This window comes from Anneissia japonica, unplaced genomic scaffold (assembly GCF_011630105.1).
Source record: "Anneissia japonica isolate Jap-2015-1 unplaced genomic scaffold, ASM1163010v1 scaffold4988_len2956909_cov206, whole genome shotgun sequence".
NCBI classification, from domain to species: domain Eukaryota; kingdom Metazoa; phylum Echinodermata; class Crinoidea; order Comatulida; family Comatulidae; genus Anneissia; species Anneissia japonica.
Window position 1 is genome coordinate 1,989,796 of NW_022696345.1, and position 17,700 is coordinate 2,007,495.

Below are 17,700 nucleotides of genomic sequence, written 5' to 3' on the forward strand. Positions count from 1 at the left end.
ATATATGTATATTTAATTTTATACAGAAATTTATAAAACGCCTTTATATATTGATATTGCACGGTATTCTTTCGGCCTATGTATAATAAATTTGCTAGGCCTATCTTGTTAATTTAATCACATGTGAAGACCAGTGTACCCCTTAAAGCTTGTTCTTTATGCAATGTAAACTTTTGTTTTATTATTGTATTCCCTTTATTAATTACGTAAAACCCATTAAGGCAGATACCGTAATGCGCTGAATAACTAGAACATTAGGCAAATTATCATCATCATCATCATCATCATCATCACCATTCATCATCATCATTACCACCACCACCACCATCATTATCTATTATTATTATTTATTATTACTACTAATAAGCCTATCATTAATTGTTAGTGTTATTAATAATTATGTTACTGTTAGGCCTATTGTTAAAGTACTACAATTTTAGACTGTCATGCCATGGGTATTAAGATAGGGCCTATTAATATATTTCCTCCGTGGTCATGCACCTACAGCATTAGATGTAGGATTTATTAAGGTATGAATACTATCGGGAGTATCAGATAAACATATGTACGGTGTGTATGATGTTAGGCCTAGGCCTATATAGTTTTGAGAGTAGTCTGCAAATATGATTATTTAAAAAAACATTCTGAGGTTTTCAGGCGATCGCGTATTTGTCTCTTAACCTTGGACTTTAATAGATATGTAAATAGATGTCCAAGCTCACAAATTTGCCGCATTGCAGGATGAGTAATACAGCCTTATAATCCAAGGATTGAACAAATTAAGCCTACAAAATGTCGATGGCCTATATAAAAAGTATAGGCACAGAACGAGAACAGCATCTCTATTACAAATCAAATGTTCATGCGAACTCAGTGAACATTATGAAATCAGAGGGTACCACATACAATCCCAAGAGTCTAGTACGGATCCGGGATCACAGAGGGCCGGGCGCTCCAATTAAAATTCAATAACATTTATTTCCATTTCCAACACTCCCAAGAGCCAATTGCGGCTCCAGCACTCTGGCTTTTAAGAGGATCGGTTTAACATCAATTTTCTATACATCCGTTTAGTTAATTAATTGAAGATTTTTTTTTTCGTGGTCTGTATTGATATTATAGTGGCTTCTCCTGCTGAAGTACAAACCTTTTTTGAAGGAGGGGGACACTTGTACACTCCTGAAAATTCATAGTGCAGAAACGTTTCTTTTTCTAAAACTTGTTGCGTTGTAAAAGCTGAGAACATTAGTACAGACCATAATAACCATCACATTTAAATAAGTTATTCTGTAGATAGGTCTATGTAAGAAAAACATATTGTATAATAAACTGTAAATTAAAGCGATGACCTATGCATTATTTCGTTAAGCGATTATGAGATAAAAATGGGATTGAAAAATGCTTACATTTTACATGATATATAAACAATATATATATATATATATATATATATATTATTATTATTATTATTATTATTATTATTATATATTTATTATTATTATTAGTAGTAGTAGTAGTAGTAGTATTATATATAGGCATATATATAGGCCTATATATATATATGCTACTACTACTACTACTACTACTAATAATAATAATAATAATAATAATAATAATAATAATAATAATAATAATCTGGTTTGCTTATTATATCACCGAAAGCTCACAGTTTTACATTCATTGTTCTTGGCTTATCGATAAAACAGTTTACAGTAATACAAAAAAAAAACCTTAACAAATATCCTAATTTTAAACCGTTTTAAAATAATCTATACCGTAAGAACGAATTAGATTTTTAAATAGTTTTAAAATATAACGCAAAAATAAGTATATATCAAATTACTTGTCACTTTTAATAAAAATTTCACATCAAATGTATTCATTAATATTTAAAGTTTATAGTAATTAAAGTACAGAGTTACTTTTCACTGCCAAAGCCGTAGGAAGTGATAAGGCCTGTCAGGTCAAAATCTGATCAACCTAAACTACTCCCCGATTGTCAGTTCAATTTTCCTTTCAGTGATCTGATGTAAAGCCTTTTTCTCCTAAATTAAATATCCTGACTTCACGCACATATCACAGTGGCGTAACTGAGTATGGTGGGCGCTTCGAGATTGCAAGTAATTAGCAATTATTACCCTTTTACTGCATGAATTCTTACTAAAACCGTTGACCTTTTCTGGACAGATGACAAAGCACTAAATAATATAAAAGAAGCAGTAATCAAAACTCCGGTGTTAAAGTATTACGATCCTGCTATAGAACTCATTTGTCAATTGTGAGCATGCGTCGTGTTAGGTAGGAACGTTTGATTTGAGCTCCACATTTTCTTTCAAATTATTCCTTACATTACAAAATCAACGCTAAACACATTATAGTACTCACATTAAATGTACTATGAGGAAAACAAGAAGCAAGGTTGGTCAGGAAAATATGGAAAAATCTACGGGAAAAGGGAAAACAAGTGCAGTTAATTCTAGCCAGGCTGAGACAGGTGGTTCAGTTGGTGTTGAGAATTGCGACGGCGGGAGAGCTGACCAAACGCTAATTGCTATTCATAAGCAGCTTGAGAACATAACTGTGCAGCTACAGAAATTGGACACAATTGAAACTAAACTCAACTGCTTTGAAAAAAGAATGGATACCATAGAGAAAACTGTAAGTAAAACTAAAATGCGGTGTTCGTTATTAGAAGACGGTGTCCAAGAAAAATCTGTCGAAGAAAACAAGCACGAAATAGAATCTGTAAAAATGGATATGGTCGAATCAGAGGAAGTGTGTATGCTAAAGGCGAAAATAGATGACATGGAAAACAGAATGAGAAGAAACAATATAATTATTCATGGAATTCCTGAGGATGTTGAAGGAAAAAAAAAATATTGAGGATTTCGGTATGGAATTTTTTCGCAGCCACTTGAAAATACCAGCTCCTATTGCCTTAGACATAGAGCGAGCGCATCGAACAGGCTAGCGTATTGAGGGAAAATGTCGCCCAATCCACGTCAAGCTCATCAAGTCTTCACAAAAGAACGTCATTTTATCTGGAAAAACAGCAACTGCGCTGAGAAATAACCTCTTTCATGGCAACAAGATCTTTATAACCGATGATGTCTCCCATAAAATTCGAATGGAAAGAAAGAACCTGCAGAAAAAAGTAAAAGAATTACGCGAACAGGGGTATTACGCAATTGTCCTATGGTCAATTCCAACAATAATAAAATACATAAAGGGAGAGGATAAAGTTTTCTCAATCATCAGACCTTCTTAGACAAATTTAGCTGCATTTAAGACAGGAAAACTTACTTCTTATTCTTTATCTTTAAATTGTCATAAAGAACAAATTTTGTATATTTGAGTGTATTTGATTTTAGTCTTCTTTTGAATGAAATAGAACAACATTCTTTTTTTATAACGTAATTTTAGAAAGTCCTAAAAAAATTACCAATATATCTTCTTTATTTAGCATTTTTAGTATGAATTCTCGTAGCCTTGTTAATCATTTTAATGACATAACTGATTTTCTTAGTACCTTAAATCATACTTTTTCAGCAATGTGCTTCACTGAAACATTCTTTAAACATAGCAAAACAAATGTTTCTTTTTATGATATTCCAGGTTATTTCTATTACATTCGTCAAGATCAGACAGACCGGGAGGTGGAGTTGCCATATACCTAGATCAGAGGCTTCAATATACTCTTCGTAATGACCTGTCTTCTATTTTTGAAACTGACGAATCTATCTTCACTGAAGTTAAATCCGAGCCAAAGAATTTTAATTTAAGTGTAGTATATCGTTTACCTGAGTCTTCATTAGTTACCTTTAACTCAAACACCTCTCTTCTTTTAAACACTACTGACAATGAAAACAAAGTGGCCTATATTGCAGGCGATTTTAACATCGACCTTCTTAAGTGTAAAACACACAAACAAACATCTGAATTTTTAAGTATTATGTATAAATTTAATTTCTACCCGCTTACACATAGACCTACACGGGTTACAAAAACCGCAACAATTATTGATAATATTTTTTCTAACAATATCTGTGATAAACTAACCTCTGGAATATTTTACTCAGATATATCTGATCATTTCCCAGTTTACTCTATCACTCATTCTAAATTTCCACCTTCTTTGGCTTTCAAAAATAATACTAAATATGTTTATTTTAAACAAATTAATGATAAGAATATTCTGTCCCTTACTAACAATTTACTAAATATTGATTGGTCCAATGTTTACAATAAAAATAATCCCAATGATGCTTACAATGTGTTCTTAAAAAAGTTTTCTAAAGTACATGACATTCATATCAAAACAACCCGACGTAAAAGAAATATTCGTAGAGAGAACAAGCCATGGAAAACAACTGGTATCATTACGTCAATTGATAAAAGAAATAAACTTTATAAGAAATACCTTAAATCAAAAAAAGAATCGGATAAATACAAGTATATAATATATAGAAATAAGTTGACGTATTTATTAAAAATTTCAAGGAAAAAACATTATAATGATAAATTTAATTTCTATAAAAACAATATTCAAAAGACTTGGCAAACAATTAACTCTGTCTTAGGACGCAACACAAAAAAACATTTTCCATCTTTTTTTTCAGCACGAAGGATCAAAAATTACTGAGCCTCACCTTATAGCAAATAAATTTAATGACTATTTTATAAACATTGGATCAAATCTCACAAAGGAAATTAACAAACCTACTAACCATCACTTTACGTCATATCTTAATCCACCTCTTAAAGACTCATTTGTTTTCTCACACCTCCATCTGAAGAGGAAATCACAAATATTATTAAAGTACTAAAAGACAGTAAGAGCCCTGGTTGTGATGAAATATCTAACAAAGTAGTTAAATCCACTTCCAATTTAATTACGAAGCCCTTATGTTATATTTTCAACTAATGTTTTGCCAAAGGAATTTTTCCTGATAAATTGAAGGTTGCCAAGGTAGTTCCTATTTTTAAAAAAGATGATGCTCATTTATTTACTAATTATAGACCAATCTCCTTGTTACCATGTTTTTCAAAAATTCTGGAGCGCTTAATTTACAATAGATTATACACCTTCTTAATTAAACACAATATTCTTTATAATCGCTAATATGGTTTTAGAAAATCATACTCAGCAGATCTTGCTCTTATTGATATTTATGACCAAATTACTAAAGCAATTAATAATAATGATTTTACAGTCGGTATTTTTCTTGATTTAAGCAAGGCTTTTGATACCATTGACCATGAAATTCTATTGAGTAAACTTGAACGATGTGGTGTCAGAGGCCTTGCTCTCAATCTATTTAGAACTACATTTAATTCTTTTAATTCTTATTTATCTAATATTACATGTGGTGTTCCACAAGGATCCATACTTGGGCCCTTGTTATTTTTAATATATGTTAATGATCTCCCAAACTGCTCTTCTCTATTAAACAGATGACACTAACATTTTTTATTCACACCAAAATAAAAATGATCTCCTTACAATTATTAACACTGAATTAACTAAGGTATCTAATTGGCTTAAATTAAATATGCTGTCTCTTAATATTTCTAAAACTAATTTTATTGTTTTTAAAAATACTAAATAAAAAGCAGAGATTCCTTTCTTATTAAAATTGATAACAACATAATTGAACAAGTAACTGAAACAAAATTCCTTGGCATTACATTAGATTTCAAATTATCTTGGCAATCCCATCATAACAGTATTACAAATATTATATCAGGAAACATTGGTGTTATGAATAAATTAAAACATTACTTTCCGCAGAACATTCTTTTATCCTTGTATAATACTTTAATCTTACCTTATATCAGTTATTGTAACACATCATGGGCTGCTACAGTTGATAAATTTCTTCATCTATGTCCCTGGACAAGTCCTGAAACAACCCCTATTGACAGTATTTTTAAATTACAAAAGCGAGCCCTCAGGATTTGTGCAGGGACAACTCGTATTTCCCATACCAAACCTTTATTTTACAAATTTAATGTTTTAAATGTATTTGATTTGCATAAATTACAAAACTATGTTTTTATGTATCGCTTTAGAAATGAAACATTACCCCGACATATTCAAAATCTATTTCCAAAACAACAGGCTGATATTCATGACCATAATACTAGATTTGCTAAAAGTAACGTTTTATTTGAAAAATATACATCCTCTTCTAGAAAAAAAATCCATATTTTACACTAGTCCAAAATTATGGAATTCCTTAAAAACTTCCTTTAAATCCTTACCTAATCTCAACTCTTCTAAATACAATCTTAAAAAGTCTCTGGTCTCGGAGTATGGCCGGTAAGTCTCCTGGTCGGTCGGCCTGTCTGTCTGTCTGTCGGTCATTCTTATTTGTACTTAACGGACTGCCACCACATATATATATATATATATATATTATTTATTTATTTATTTATTTTGTGTTTATATTTTTGGATTTCTATATATTTTTAACTGGTGGCCACGACTTAAAGTTTTATTCTAAACTTATTTTGGCATCCTTCCACACACTTATTCTGTAATGTACTATTATTCTTAGTTGGTTTTACTATTAAGCTTTTGTTAATATGTTCATGTGTGTGGAGAAATAAATTAAACAAACAAACAAATGTACCGGTACAAAACTATGATAATTTAAAGAGAAATATAAAAGTATCATTTCCGACATTTATATTATTTCCATTTTCTTTCAATAGAGTCAGTGGCGTAACAGATAGTCTGGAGGTCGGGAGTGAGAAAGTGTTGAGGCCCCTGCATATACGTTGAGTATTTTCGCCCATGAATTTGGGGAAAGGGATGTGTGTCTGTTAGGCAAAATGTCTTCTCCCAAAAAAATAAAATTATCCCAAAAGAATAAAACGAATACAGAAATCATATTAGGCAATGCTATTTTTAATGAGAAATGCTAATGTGCGACTATACGGAATCACTTTGAATGTTTTCAAAATTTAAACTTAATCTTCGTGATCTTTACATCTGCACAATATCATTTACTTACATAAGATGCATCGTTACATTCTATAATAATAATAATAATAATAATAATAATAATAATAATAATAATATTATTATTATTATTATTATTATTATTATTTATTTATGCTTGCGGTACACCACGTAGATATAGTTCTATTACTTATTACTAATACTTGTGAATGCACAGGGTAAATAAAACATTAAATTTAAACGTAAAAGAAATAACGTAGGTTTATAGGGCACAATGAAAAAAGCCTATAGTATTATTGGCATTGAAAATACTAGATTTTGTTATATTATAAATAAATGAAATTAATGGATGAAATGGACGTAGGCATAAAAGATATATAAAAGAGAATTCAAAAAATAAGCCTATACTGATCTGAGTGGGAACAGGGTAGGGAAAGCAATAAATCACTTTGTTGTTGTTTTGAAGCGAATAGGACGTCCACCACCTTACCGGGCCAGGGAGGGACTTTAACTTGGGGGCCGTTGCGAATTAATGAATTCGAAGTAGAGGGAATCCAGGGAGGGACTTTCACAGAAATAGAGACCCGGGTCGACCCACCCCATTCGGCCGCAAGTTTGGGGTTGAGGAAAAAAAATGTATGATCATGGCACCTCTAGATGGCCTTAAATTGCACTTGCAGACTTAAATGAGAATGAAGATAATTCTAGTGAATCCTATAGAAAGAGAGGAGATGAGTTTGTACGTGGAGAGTTAATTGCTATACGCGCGCAAGCGAGGGGAAAACACTCAAGTTCCTCAAGAAGTGTTACAGTTAAAAGACCTTGCTTGTAAGACAAACTAAAGGCAGTCCTAGTTGGTGACTGGGTTTTGGTGGATGGATTTCTGGAACGTATGAGAGTGTGTCTTGAATTTTCTACCCCGGAAAATATGGACCTTTGGTATTTTGAGAGGTGCGTACGTACCCGTCGCACCCCTGCGTAAGGGCCTGTAATAGTTGATATTCATAAGCACATTTCCTACCTGATTCACTTAAAGCAAGATGGTTTATTGTTAAATTGTTGACAACTGTTTTCTCTCCCCAGAACGTTACATGTCATGTGAATTCATTCACTTGTTAGGATTCCCTTACCGCTCTTCCATCTACGGTACACTGCACTAAATGTGCCTTTCATACCTATCATAAACATATTTCTAAAACCTTTTGAGTATTGGCACGCACGCTTTTGTTTAATATTCTAAACTTTGATTAACTTCATGGATCAGGTTTTGTGTGGGATCTGTAAATATTTGTTGACATAGCAGGCCCGTGCACAGGATTTTTATTTGGGTGGGTGCAAATTTGTAGAGAGTGAACCGATTAGCTCCCGGTGAAGGTGTGAGGGGAGTCTAGGGGTAACACCCCGCTGGGGTCGAGCAGGCATTCTTAAACTGTTTTCAGTGGCGGATCCTGGAATTTGAAGAGGGGCTAGGGAGGGGCTTTCACGGATGTAGGAGATATCACCTCAGCCCACCATGGTTGGGACTGAGGGAAGAACATTTATTATTATGGAACCTCTAGATGGCTGGAAATTGGACTCTCATACAATTTGTATAAATTTCTTTTTTCGCCAGCAGTTTTTTTATGTTGAAAAAAAATAGGGGGACGGGACGGCTGGGCCTCATTGAATCCGCCACTGTCAAGGTCGGATCTAAGAATTCCAAATAGAGGGGGAAAGGGAAGGACTTTCAGAGGTTGAGGGTCTGTACCACCTCAGCCCCACCATGGTTGGGGCTGAGGTAAGAAATTGTATGATGATGGCACCTCTAGATGACCAGAGATGGTACTCGTAAATTTGAATATAAATTTCTTTTCTTTTTTTTAAATGTTTTTGACAAACTTAAGGGGTGGGAGATTGTAGAAGCACAGATACATTTGGGGAAATATCATCATCACATTCCTTCATCGTTGCTGCTGTGGATGGACGTTGGTTAGAGGATCCAGAGATAATTGACAATCGCACTATAATCTTTGATATAAATTTAGTAAAAACTCCGAATGCCTTGCAATTACGTAAAAAATTAAAATCCAATTCGGCTTTGTTCAAACGAAGAGTAATCTTTTCATATTTTCTTAATAAAAAAACTGGTAATTTTCTTGAACTGAAATCCTTGATAATAGAACCAAATGGACGTAAGTTGACAAAAAATACAACGCATTTTAAAAATAACACAAAAGATTTAATCTATGATATATTTGTCTATAGACAACCAATAATCTTTCTGTATGTTTTTTTTTTTTTGTTTCTTTTTGTATTACTGAATATATTTCTTGTTCTGGCATTCGTCATGGCGAACGGTGTCCCACCAAAGGTGGACTTAGGTAATGAGGCATAGGCCTAGGCCTAATGGAGTAACAGACAAATAATAATACGATGCAAAACAAGTTAAAATATCAAAACAAAAGTCTACTTAAAATAATTCAAATATGGTACATCTTCTCTTCTATGCTCGTCGCAACATCATCATCATCGCATATAGGCTAGAATAATATAGCTATTCAACTCCCATATCACAGTCAGTCACAGGAAGAGGTGACACTATAATAAATAAATAAATAAAATCAATTTTCTAATAACCACCATATTTCATTACAATTAATCATTTAGATACGCCTATGATAATTATAATTATTTTCCATCAATGAATAACAAACTTGTACTCACAATGAACATCTAAATTAAGGGCTGTCTTGTCTCCCTTACATGGCCATAAGCAGTCGAATATTTTGAGGAGGTGCGCATGACTCAGCTTATTTTGTTTATATAATAATTACGCTGATTAAAGTCATGCTTAATTGCTTCTATTATATAGGCCTATACGCAAATCGTAGCGCTCTTTAGGAGACGATCGTCTTAACAGTGACAAACGGTGCGGTCTAAGCCCGCGCTCGCCTGCTGCATCAAGATTTCCAAGCGAAAGTAAATATGATTTTAGTGAAACCTAGAATTAAAATGAGTTTGTATGCGGTGAAACACTACATGCAAGCAAAAAAAAAAAAAAAAAAAAAATTGATCACCTAAAACGCCTCAGAGGTTATTTTCGGGCGTCTAGAACACAAAAAAAATTGAAAGGGGCATGTCCCCGGACCGCCTAGGGTAGTGTTATCTCGATCAGCCCCACTTTCGCCCCCTCTTTTGCACATCTCTGGATCCGCCCCGGCAAGTGGCGCGGAAAACATTAAAATTTCTCAAAAAGCTTACTGTATAATAACAGTTGAAACTCGTTGCTAGTACGACGAGTTAGAGGCGACTTTGTTGGAAACTGCTCTGATTGGTCAAGATGGTTTGGTGGATGGATTTCTGACATACGCAAGAGTGAGTCTTGATATTTCTACCCTAGAAAATGTGGAACTTTGGTTTTTTGGGAGGGGAATGCGTACACACCCGTCGCACCCCCCCCCCCCCATCCCTGTGTACGGGCCTGTCATGCATCATGCAAACATGTGATGATTTATTGCTTCAATGTTGTCACTTACTTATCTTTCCAAACAACAATAATACTTTTAAGCAACCTCATATACATTAAATACATTCAAATTTATTTTTATTTATCTATCAACGAAAACTTTCGTTGATATATGTGTTCTATAATGAGTATTTAACAAGAACGTCTTGATGGAAGCAGTGACATACATGCCTTGAGGGTTCAGCGCACACACAAACGTTACTACCCGTTATCATGGAGGCGGTGGATGATTGCTCAGGCAGAGGAATATAAAATAAACCATCTTTGGTCTTTATTCCATGGTATTTGGAAATAGGTACCACCTTCAGATATGCTCGGACATTAGACTGAAACTAATGGTATTCTTCGCTCAGAGCATTCCCAAATTGGTTGGCAGACAAGCTAATAACTGAATGTCAATTAGCGAAAACAAAATTGTATTAATGTGTGTCTTTAGAATTAGATAACTTTATTATTATTAAGTCAATGTTTTATTTGAATGGTTGATGGCTCTTTTTATACACAGAAGTATGAAATTCAGTTCTACTCATTCATTTAAATATGCTATTCTCTTAAAACTGTATTTTTGCATCTTTCAGATAAACGACAATGGAGACAAATGATAGCCTTACAGATTACGACCCGATTGATGTTTTCATTGACACACTTCTGTATCCAGATATCGATCATGTCATACTTCCAGTAATTTGGCCAATCATCATAATTGTTGGACTTTTAGGTAATATTGCAACAATCATTGTATTTTTGAGAGTTAAGCAGATGAAAACGCCACTTAATGTCTATCTAGTAAGCCTTGCTTTTTCAGATAGTTTGTTTTTAACGATCGCCCCAATCCTGTTCTTGAGATCGTACGTTGAAAGTGATTATCACGATAGCTTTGATCAGGGTGATGTTACAAGTTACTTCTGTAAGCCAGTTGTGTTTGTGATAGACACTAGTTTCCAGATCTCAAACTTCATGATCCTCTGTGTAACCGCTGAACGCTACTTGGCGATATGTAAACCTTTCAAATACCGCGAGTCCGCAACCAGACGCCGGGCCTTGAAAATATCACTCACTGTGTGGATACTTGTGTCCCTATACCAAAGTCGTCTTTTGATCTCTGTCGGGGCTGTTTCCCGTGCGTTCCCTTGGCACGATGGATACCGAGGTTTATCAAACATGCCAACAATATGCTTTTATTGTAGTTCTTTTCAAGTAGACTTAGCTTGCGATGTCGTAAACAAGATGTATACAGCTGACATCGGCGTTGGTATACTGGTTGTTGTTATTATCGTTCCGATGTACATGCAAATGATCATGGTGCTTCGGCAAGAATTTCCCTTCACTGAGTCATCTGTGCCCATCCAGAACCGAATCAGATCCGAGCGGAAGATCTTTAAGACAGTGATTATAACAGTTGCTGTTTATGTGGCGTGTTTCTTGCCTTATCGCTTGCTTAATCTCATTAGTATGTACTATACAGGTTTTGACTTATACGAATTCAATAAATATGCAAATCTTCTCAGAACACCAATGTTTATCAACACAGCTATCAACCCGATTATTTATATCATGACAAACAAAGCGTATAGAAACGCTTATATCGCATACTTCAATCCTTGTGGGTTTAAGTGTACGATTAAATGTACGCTTGATGGAAATAAACAGAAAGACCCCCATAACAAGATGAGAGTGATATCATCACCAACAGTTTCCTCAGTTACAGCCACTTCTGTTGTCAGCGGATCAGAGCAATGCTAGTCAGTTCATTTAATAGGTGGATGCTTAGCTCAGTATCGCATACGTAATCAAACGCCAAAAACGACAAATTACAAGTGGCGCAGTGCAAAAGTCAGGCGCAGTGCAAAAGTCAGTCACAGTGCAAAAGTCAAGTGGCGCAATGCAAAACTAAAGTGGTGCAGTGCAAAACAAAAGTGGCGCAGTGGAAACTCAGAATGCGTGTGGACCCACTTTAGTTTTGCACTGCACCACTCGACCTCTGCACTGTGCCACTTTAGTTTTGCACTGCGCCACTTGTGGTATGTCCTTTTGGCGTTCCATAGGGGACAGCTACGCAGTGCATGCACGGATTGCAGTTAAAACGCTGTAGCGACAATGTAGCGACTGTATGGAAAACAGCTTCAGCAATGGTTGTCCCAAGCGCATACTTTGCGTACAAAGAGCCGGAACAGGGAGCCTCGGTATCTGCATTAAAATGCCAGCGATATCCACGATTTGATGGCTACACGCTGGCCAAAAGATTGCTGATCGATGAAGATGTTTTTCAGTCATCTAAATTATATTCTAATATTATTTCAACATTATAATCATGATAATAATACCTTCAGATAAGCAGGCTGATCTGTATTGCCGCAGTTAACTTTTTAAGCCATTTGTCATCTTGAATTTTATACTTTGTAGGTTTATAATTTTTTACATCTTGAAGTAGGCCTATAAATTATTTAGCGTGTTGTGGTATTTAATTCGTGTTTATAGATAAAGATGAAATGAATGAAATTAATTTGCCTCAATATGGGGAAACAGCAATTGAACACTGGAAATCATCAAATATGATACGGTTTTGAATTACAATGTAGATGAACACAAAACCAAGGCAAATTTTAATTAGTGTATAGTAATTACAATATAATATTATATTATACCTTCAAACTGTTGCGAATGCTTCTTGTTAGGACGCAACACGAAGAGTTGACTGACATACGTGGTAGTTCAGATGTCACACATTGTGGTCTGTATATTAATAATGCACTAAATATTATGTATACTTTAAATTATATTAGTACAAGGAAGCAGTGGCGTATCTAGAAGTCTTGAAGTGGGGTGCAGCGATGCTGATGGGAGGGGGCGATGGTGAAGAAGTGGGGGCTGGATGATCAATTGAGGGGCGCTAACTCTCAAAATAAGGTGATTTTTAACTACTTGACCGTGCTTTTTGGGGCGCGAGTAACTTTTGGAGGGGTGTGTGCCCCCCCCACCCACGTGCACCCCATAGATACGCCACTGCAAGAAGGTAAGCTTTATGATATTTGGTATTTATTAGATGTTTACACACTTCACTTTATTGATAAAACACTCAGAAGTATTACAAATGGTGGCCCAATGGGCCAAATTGCTTGTAATATTACAAAAGTTATGGGCAAGAAAGCGGCAAAAACATTAAAATATTAAAAAAAGAAGATACAAGAATACATAAAAAAAATAAAATAAATAAATAAATAAAAAATAAATATATATATATATAAAAAATTGTTATTTATTATTATAATAATTATTATTATTATTATCATTATTATTATTATTATTATTATTATTATTATTATTATTATTATTGTTATTATTATTCTTATTATTATTATTATTATTATTATTATTTGGACCGAAAATTTGTAGTACCAATCGGGAAGGAGGGTGGCACACTCAAATCATCAAGGGTAACATTGCTGTTTATGAATTATTGAGTAATCGGATATAGTACGGGATTGGACTATTGAAAAATCTATTTGTTTTAATGGAAAATTGCGTGATTTTGTTTCCATTGCGGAGATTTTTATTGTGGCTGCGGTAACGAGTGTGTGGTACCAGATCAGAAGAATGTGAAGTTAAAGTGAGACCCTTAGCGAATTTGAGACAGTGTGCCGCCCTGCTTTCCGAGAGCAGTTCAAGTTCACATATGCCCAAGGCATGTTCATAAGAATTGAAATGTTTGCCTAAGATTATATGGCATGCCCTTTTCTGTATCGCTTCAATAGTGTTACTTAAATCTTGAGTGAGGCCAGGGTGCCACACAACATCAGCATATTCTAATATTGGTCTGATATACCCTGTATAAACTGCTATAAGTTCTTGTTTATCAAGTCCAAATTTCTTAAGATTTCGGAGCATAAACAGTTTCCTGTTGGCCTTAGTAACAGTATTGTTAACTTGGGCATTCCATTTCAAATTATTTTGAAGTGTGACGCCCAATATATGTAGTTTAAATGTATCAAAAGTACGTGAAAATAGTGTTTATGGTTCTGTAAAATATTTTCTAATTTAAATCTTAACGATTTCAATTTGCCTTTTATAGAGAGATTTAAAACATTGAACAGTAAGAATATCACATCAAAATTAAATTTGTATCAATAAAATCATTCAGAAACTATATTATATTATATATCTGTTACCGGGGAGGGGGGGGGGGGGCGTGGACCACCTTGTCGGGGAACCTGGACTCCTCATCGGGGAATTCCCATGGCGCCGCCCCTGTTAGATTCCTATTTCTATAAATACCCGACAAAAGAACAAAACAAAATTTCAATTGAAACAATATATGACATCTACACAGATGTCCAGTGCTAATGTATGCTGTAATTTGTTTGTGAATAAGTAAATTATGCGGGAAGGAGTTTGGGTGGTCCGATTTGTATGCTTTTTTAATTATAAAGAATCTATAAATATATAAAATTCTGTGTACCATCTGTCATTAATAGATTATATGATCTGTCACACTATGTGAAATATAAATATTGCTTAAAACTTATTCTTGGAGAATGGTGATGGAATGTTTAATTACAAGTAAAATAAGAATAATTAGTTTTGATGCACCGTATTTTATTGTCAATTTATATAAGACTATCAAATACTGCACAGCTTAAACGTTTGAACCTGTTCTATATTAATCAGTATGACACAACAAATACAGAAAAACACTTAAAATATTTCCTATATTTCTATGTTATGAGCTAAAAATCTTGACAATTAAAATTCAACATATTGTGATTTGCTTACTTTGTATGGTTCGTTGTCAAAAATATGTTTAAAACACAACAAAAAAAGGAATAATTTCAAATCAGTTCAAATATATTAAAAGTATATTGAAATTTCTGTCATGTTAGTATCAGCTTTATTATAGAATAATAAGCCTATAAACATTTCGAACAAAACTTTTTTTTAGTAAAATAAAAAGTAAAATGTTTGATTTTAGCCCTACATCCAAGCGTGTAACGAACAAAGATTCTGTTGGTTTGGTTAAATAACAATGCATAGTAAAATGATGTGCAAAAACAATCTCCTCTACATATATGGATATAACTTGGAATGCACTGCAGCTATATATTAACAATTTTAATACTTCACGATGACGTAAAAATGTCTTTCCCCACCCCCCCTTTTTTTCTGGTCTTTCGTGGGTGCATCTCACCTTTATTTCAACCATCGCAGAATAATTGTTTGCAGAATTTGTTGTCAAAGAATTATATCACACAGTTATAATATATATCTACACATACATACAAACATACATATCATACACATATCAAATGTATGTAAGTACTCAAACACTCTTTTATGTAAAAAAAAGTATGGTAATCTATGTACATTTCAACTGTTAAATATATAAATATACTTTACATAGATATTAAACAAAAATATGATAAGGTAAATGAATGAATCAGTGTTGGATAGAGAGGCTATAAACCCAGAGGAGGCATAGAAGCCTCCCTTTTCACCAAGAAATGATAATTGTAGAATAATGGAACAGATAGAAACAGAGTTAGAACAATAGCACGTAGTGATTATACAATGGAAAGCCGTAAGGTTAGGATCCACACAAGGTGTTTATCTTGGCTCTGTGTGTATGTGAGACGCATCGTACTCACATTTTTCTCAAAATACCGTAATTAACATCCAAAGATAATAAAATATTTTTATTTCATTTCTTTAATTACCACCACTTTTATTCAATAAAAATAAACCAAGTGGTCACTAAAATCATTTAAACATTATACAAACACACTTTGTCAAGGGTACAGTGCTTGAATGCCAATGGTATATTTTAGCTTACGAAGATCAATCTTTGACCATTTTTTTTTTTTTTTTGCTTTATCATTATTTAATAAAAATTCAAATTTTATCAAGTTCTTCAACTCGGAAACAAATTTTATCCATGGACAGCTTCTTCAGAGTCCAAGTCTATGCTTGATTTTACTTTTGTAAATGCAAAATGTGAATTTGAATGTTACCTCATTGGTTATTTCATTGTACATACCAAGGACAATTTTACTCCACAGTACTAAATTAGTGTAGCGGATAGATTTCATAATTTTAATCTGTTTTTAGTTGGAAGTATCATGTGAATAAAATTAAAAATTAATATGTGTAATCTTTTTTTTTTTTTTTTTTTTTTGTAAGTGCATCATGGCATCAAGGTCTTTTTTTTGTGTTCATTTTCTACATCATGTTTTACAATAATTACTTGGATTTTGACAAATCCCACATAATCTCGAGAAGAAATTGAAATCCAAGCCGACTCAACATTATCCAGCACTTACCAATATCGCCTGTTTTCGTTTGCACATTTCGTTAAATGAAGCTCTATGGTTCAATTATAGATCAAAATAGGGCCATCATACTTGAGCTATACGGATTGCCGTATCAGGAGCTAAAAAAAAAACTTCATTATAGTGGATCTTCCATAAGCTGAAGTCATAAGTAATTACAGTAATATAATTAAAAGTAACAAACATTCTATTCATATAATTCATACAAAATAGCTTCTAGCATGCCGAGACAATGTCAAAATGACGGTCAATTTTATGCTACAGAGATGATTCTGATGGGCCTACGCAACGCAAATCCTTTGACTGAGTGAACCACGTTATTTATATTATCGAAGAAGAAAAAAAAAGAAGCACGGTAATTTGAATTTCGTTTCTGATCCAAACTAGTCCCATTTGTTTTTAAAATTTTCATTTGACTAAGTGAACCACGTCATTATAGAAGGAAATAAAGAATATCTTTATCCCCGCAGATGCTTCTTCTTCCCACGGGATTCCGAAAATACCTGTTCCTGATCCAAACTAGTCCCATTCGAGGACGATGTGCATTGTTATGCATCCTGAACAACCCTAATAGGCCTAGACCTGTCTTACTCATGTACTGTACTTGCATTGTTGTGACGTGTGATGAACTCTGGGACTCGATGTTGGGGTTTCAATCCCCTCGCTGTGCATTTCACTTGTGTCCTTGGGAAAGGCACTTTATCTACACTGCTTCTCTCCACCCAGGAGTATAAATGGGTACCTGGTAGAGTTAAATGCCAAAATGCGCTGATGTAGCTGCTGCAACTTTATGGAACAGTTTGTGTTCTATAGGCGTCTAATTCAATGACCGGGGGTAGTAATGTGAAGCGCTTAGAGGCCTTGTTGGCATAAAGCGCTATATAAATATAACATAATATCACTAGCTG

At 33.9% G+C, this 17,700-nt stretch overlaps 1 protein-coding gene across 3 annotated transcripts in view; it reads left to right on the plus strand.

Moving 5' to 3' along the window:
* Positions 1-12,401, plus strand: part of LOC117101850 (cysteinyl leukotriene receptor 2-like) — a 13,190-nt gene extending 789 nt beyond the window's left edge. The window contains exons 1-2 of one of the 3 annotated variants that reach the window (XM_033241963.1): positions 2,284-2,298; positions 11,051-12,401. In XM_033241963.1, coding sequence (XP_033097854.1) covers positions 11,061-12,215 — 1,155 coding nt within the window. In that variant the 5' untranslated portion in view covers positions 2,284-2,298; positions 11,051-11,060 and the 3' untranslated portion in view covers positions 12,216-12,401. Of the gene's footprint in view, positions 1-2,283; positions 2,299-2,526; positions 2,659-11,050 lie in introns of those variants that run through there. The other 2 variants (XM_033241962.1, XM_033241961.1) reach the window with 2 other exon arrangements.
* Positions 12,402-17,700: the final 5,299 nt, after the last annotated feature.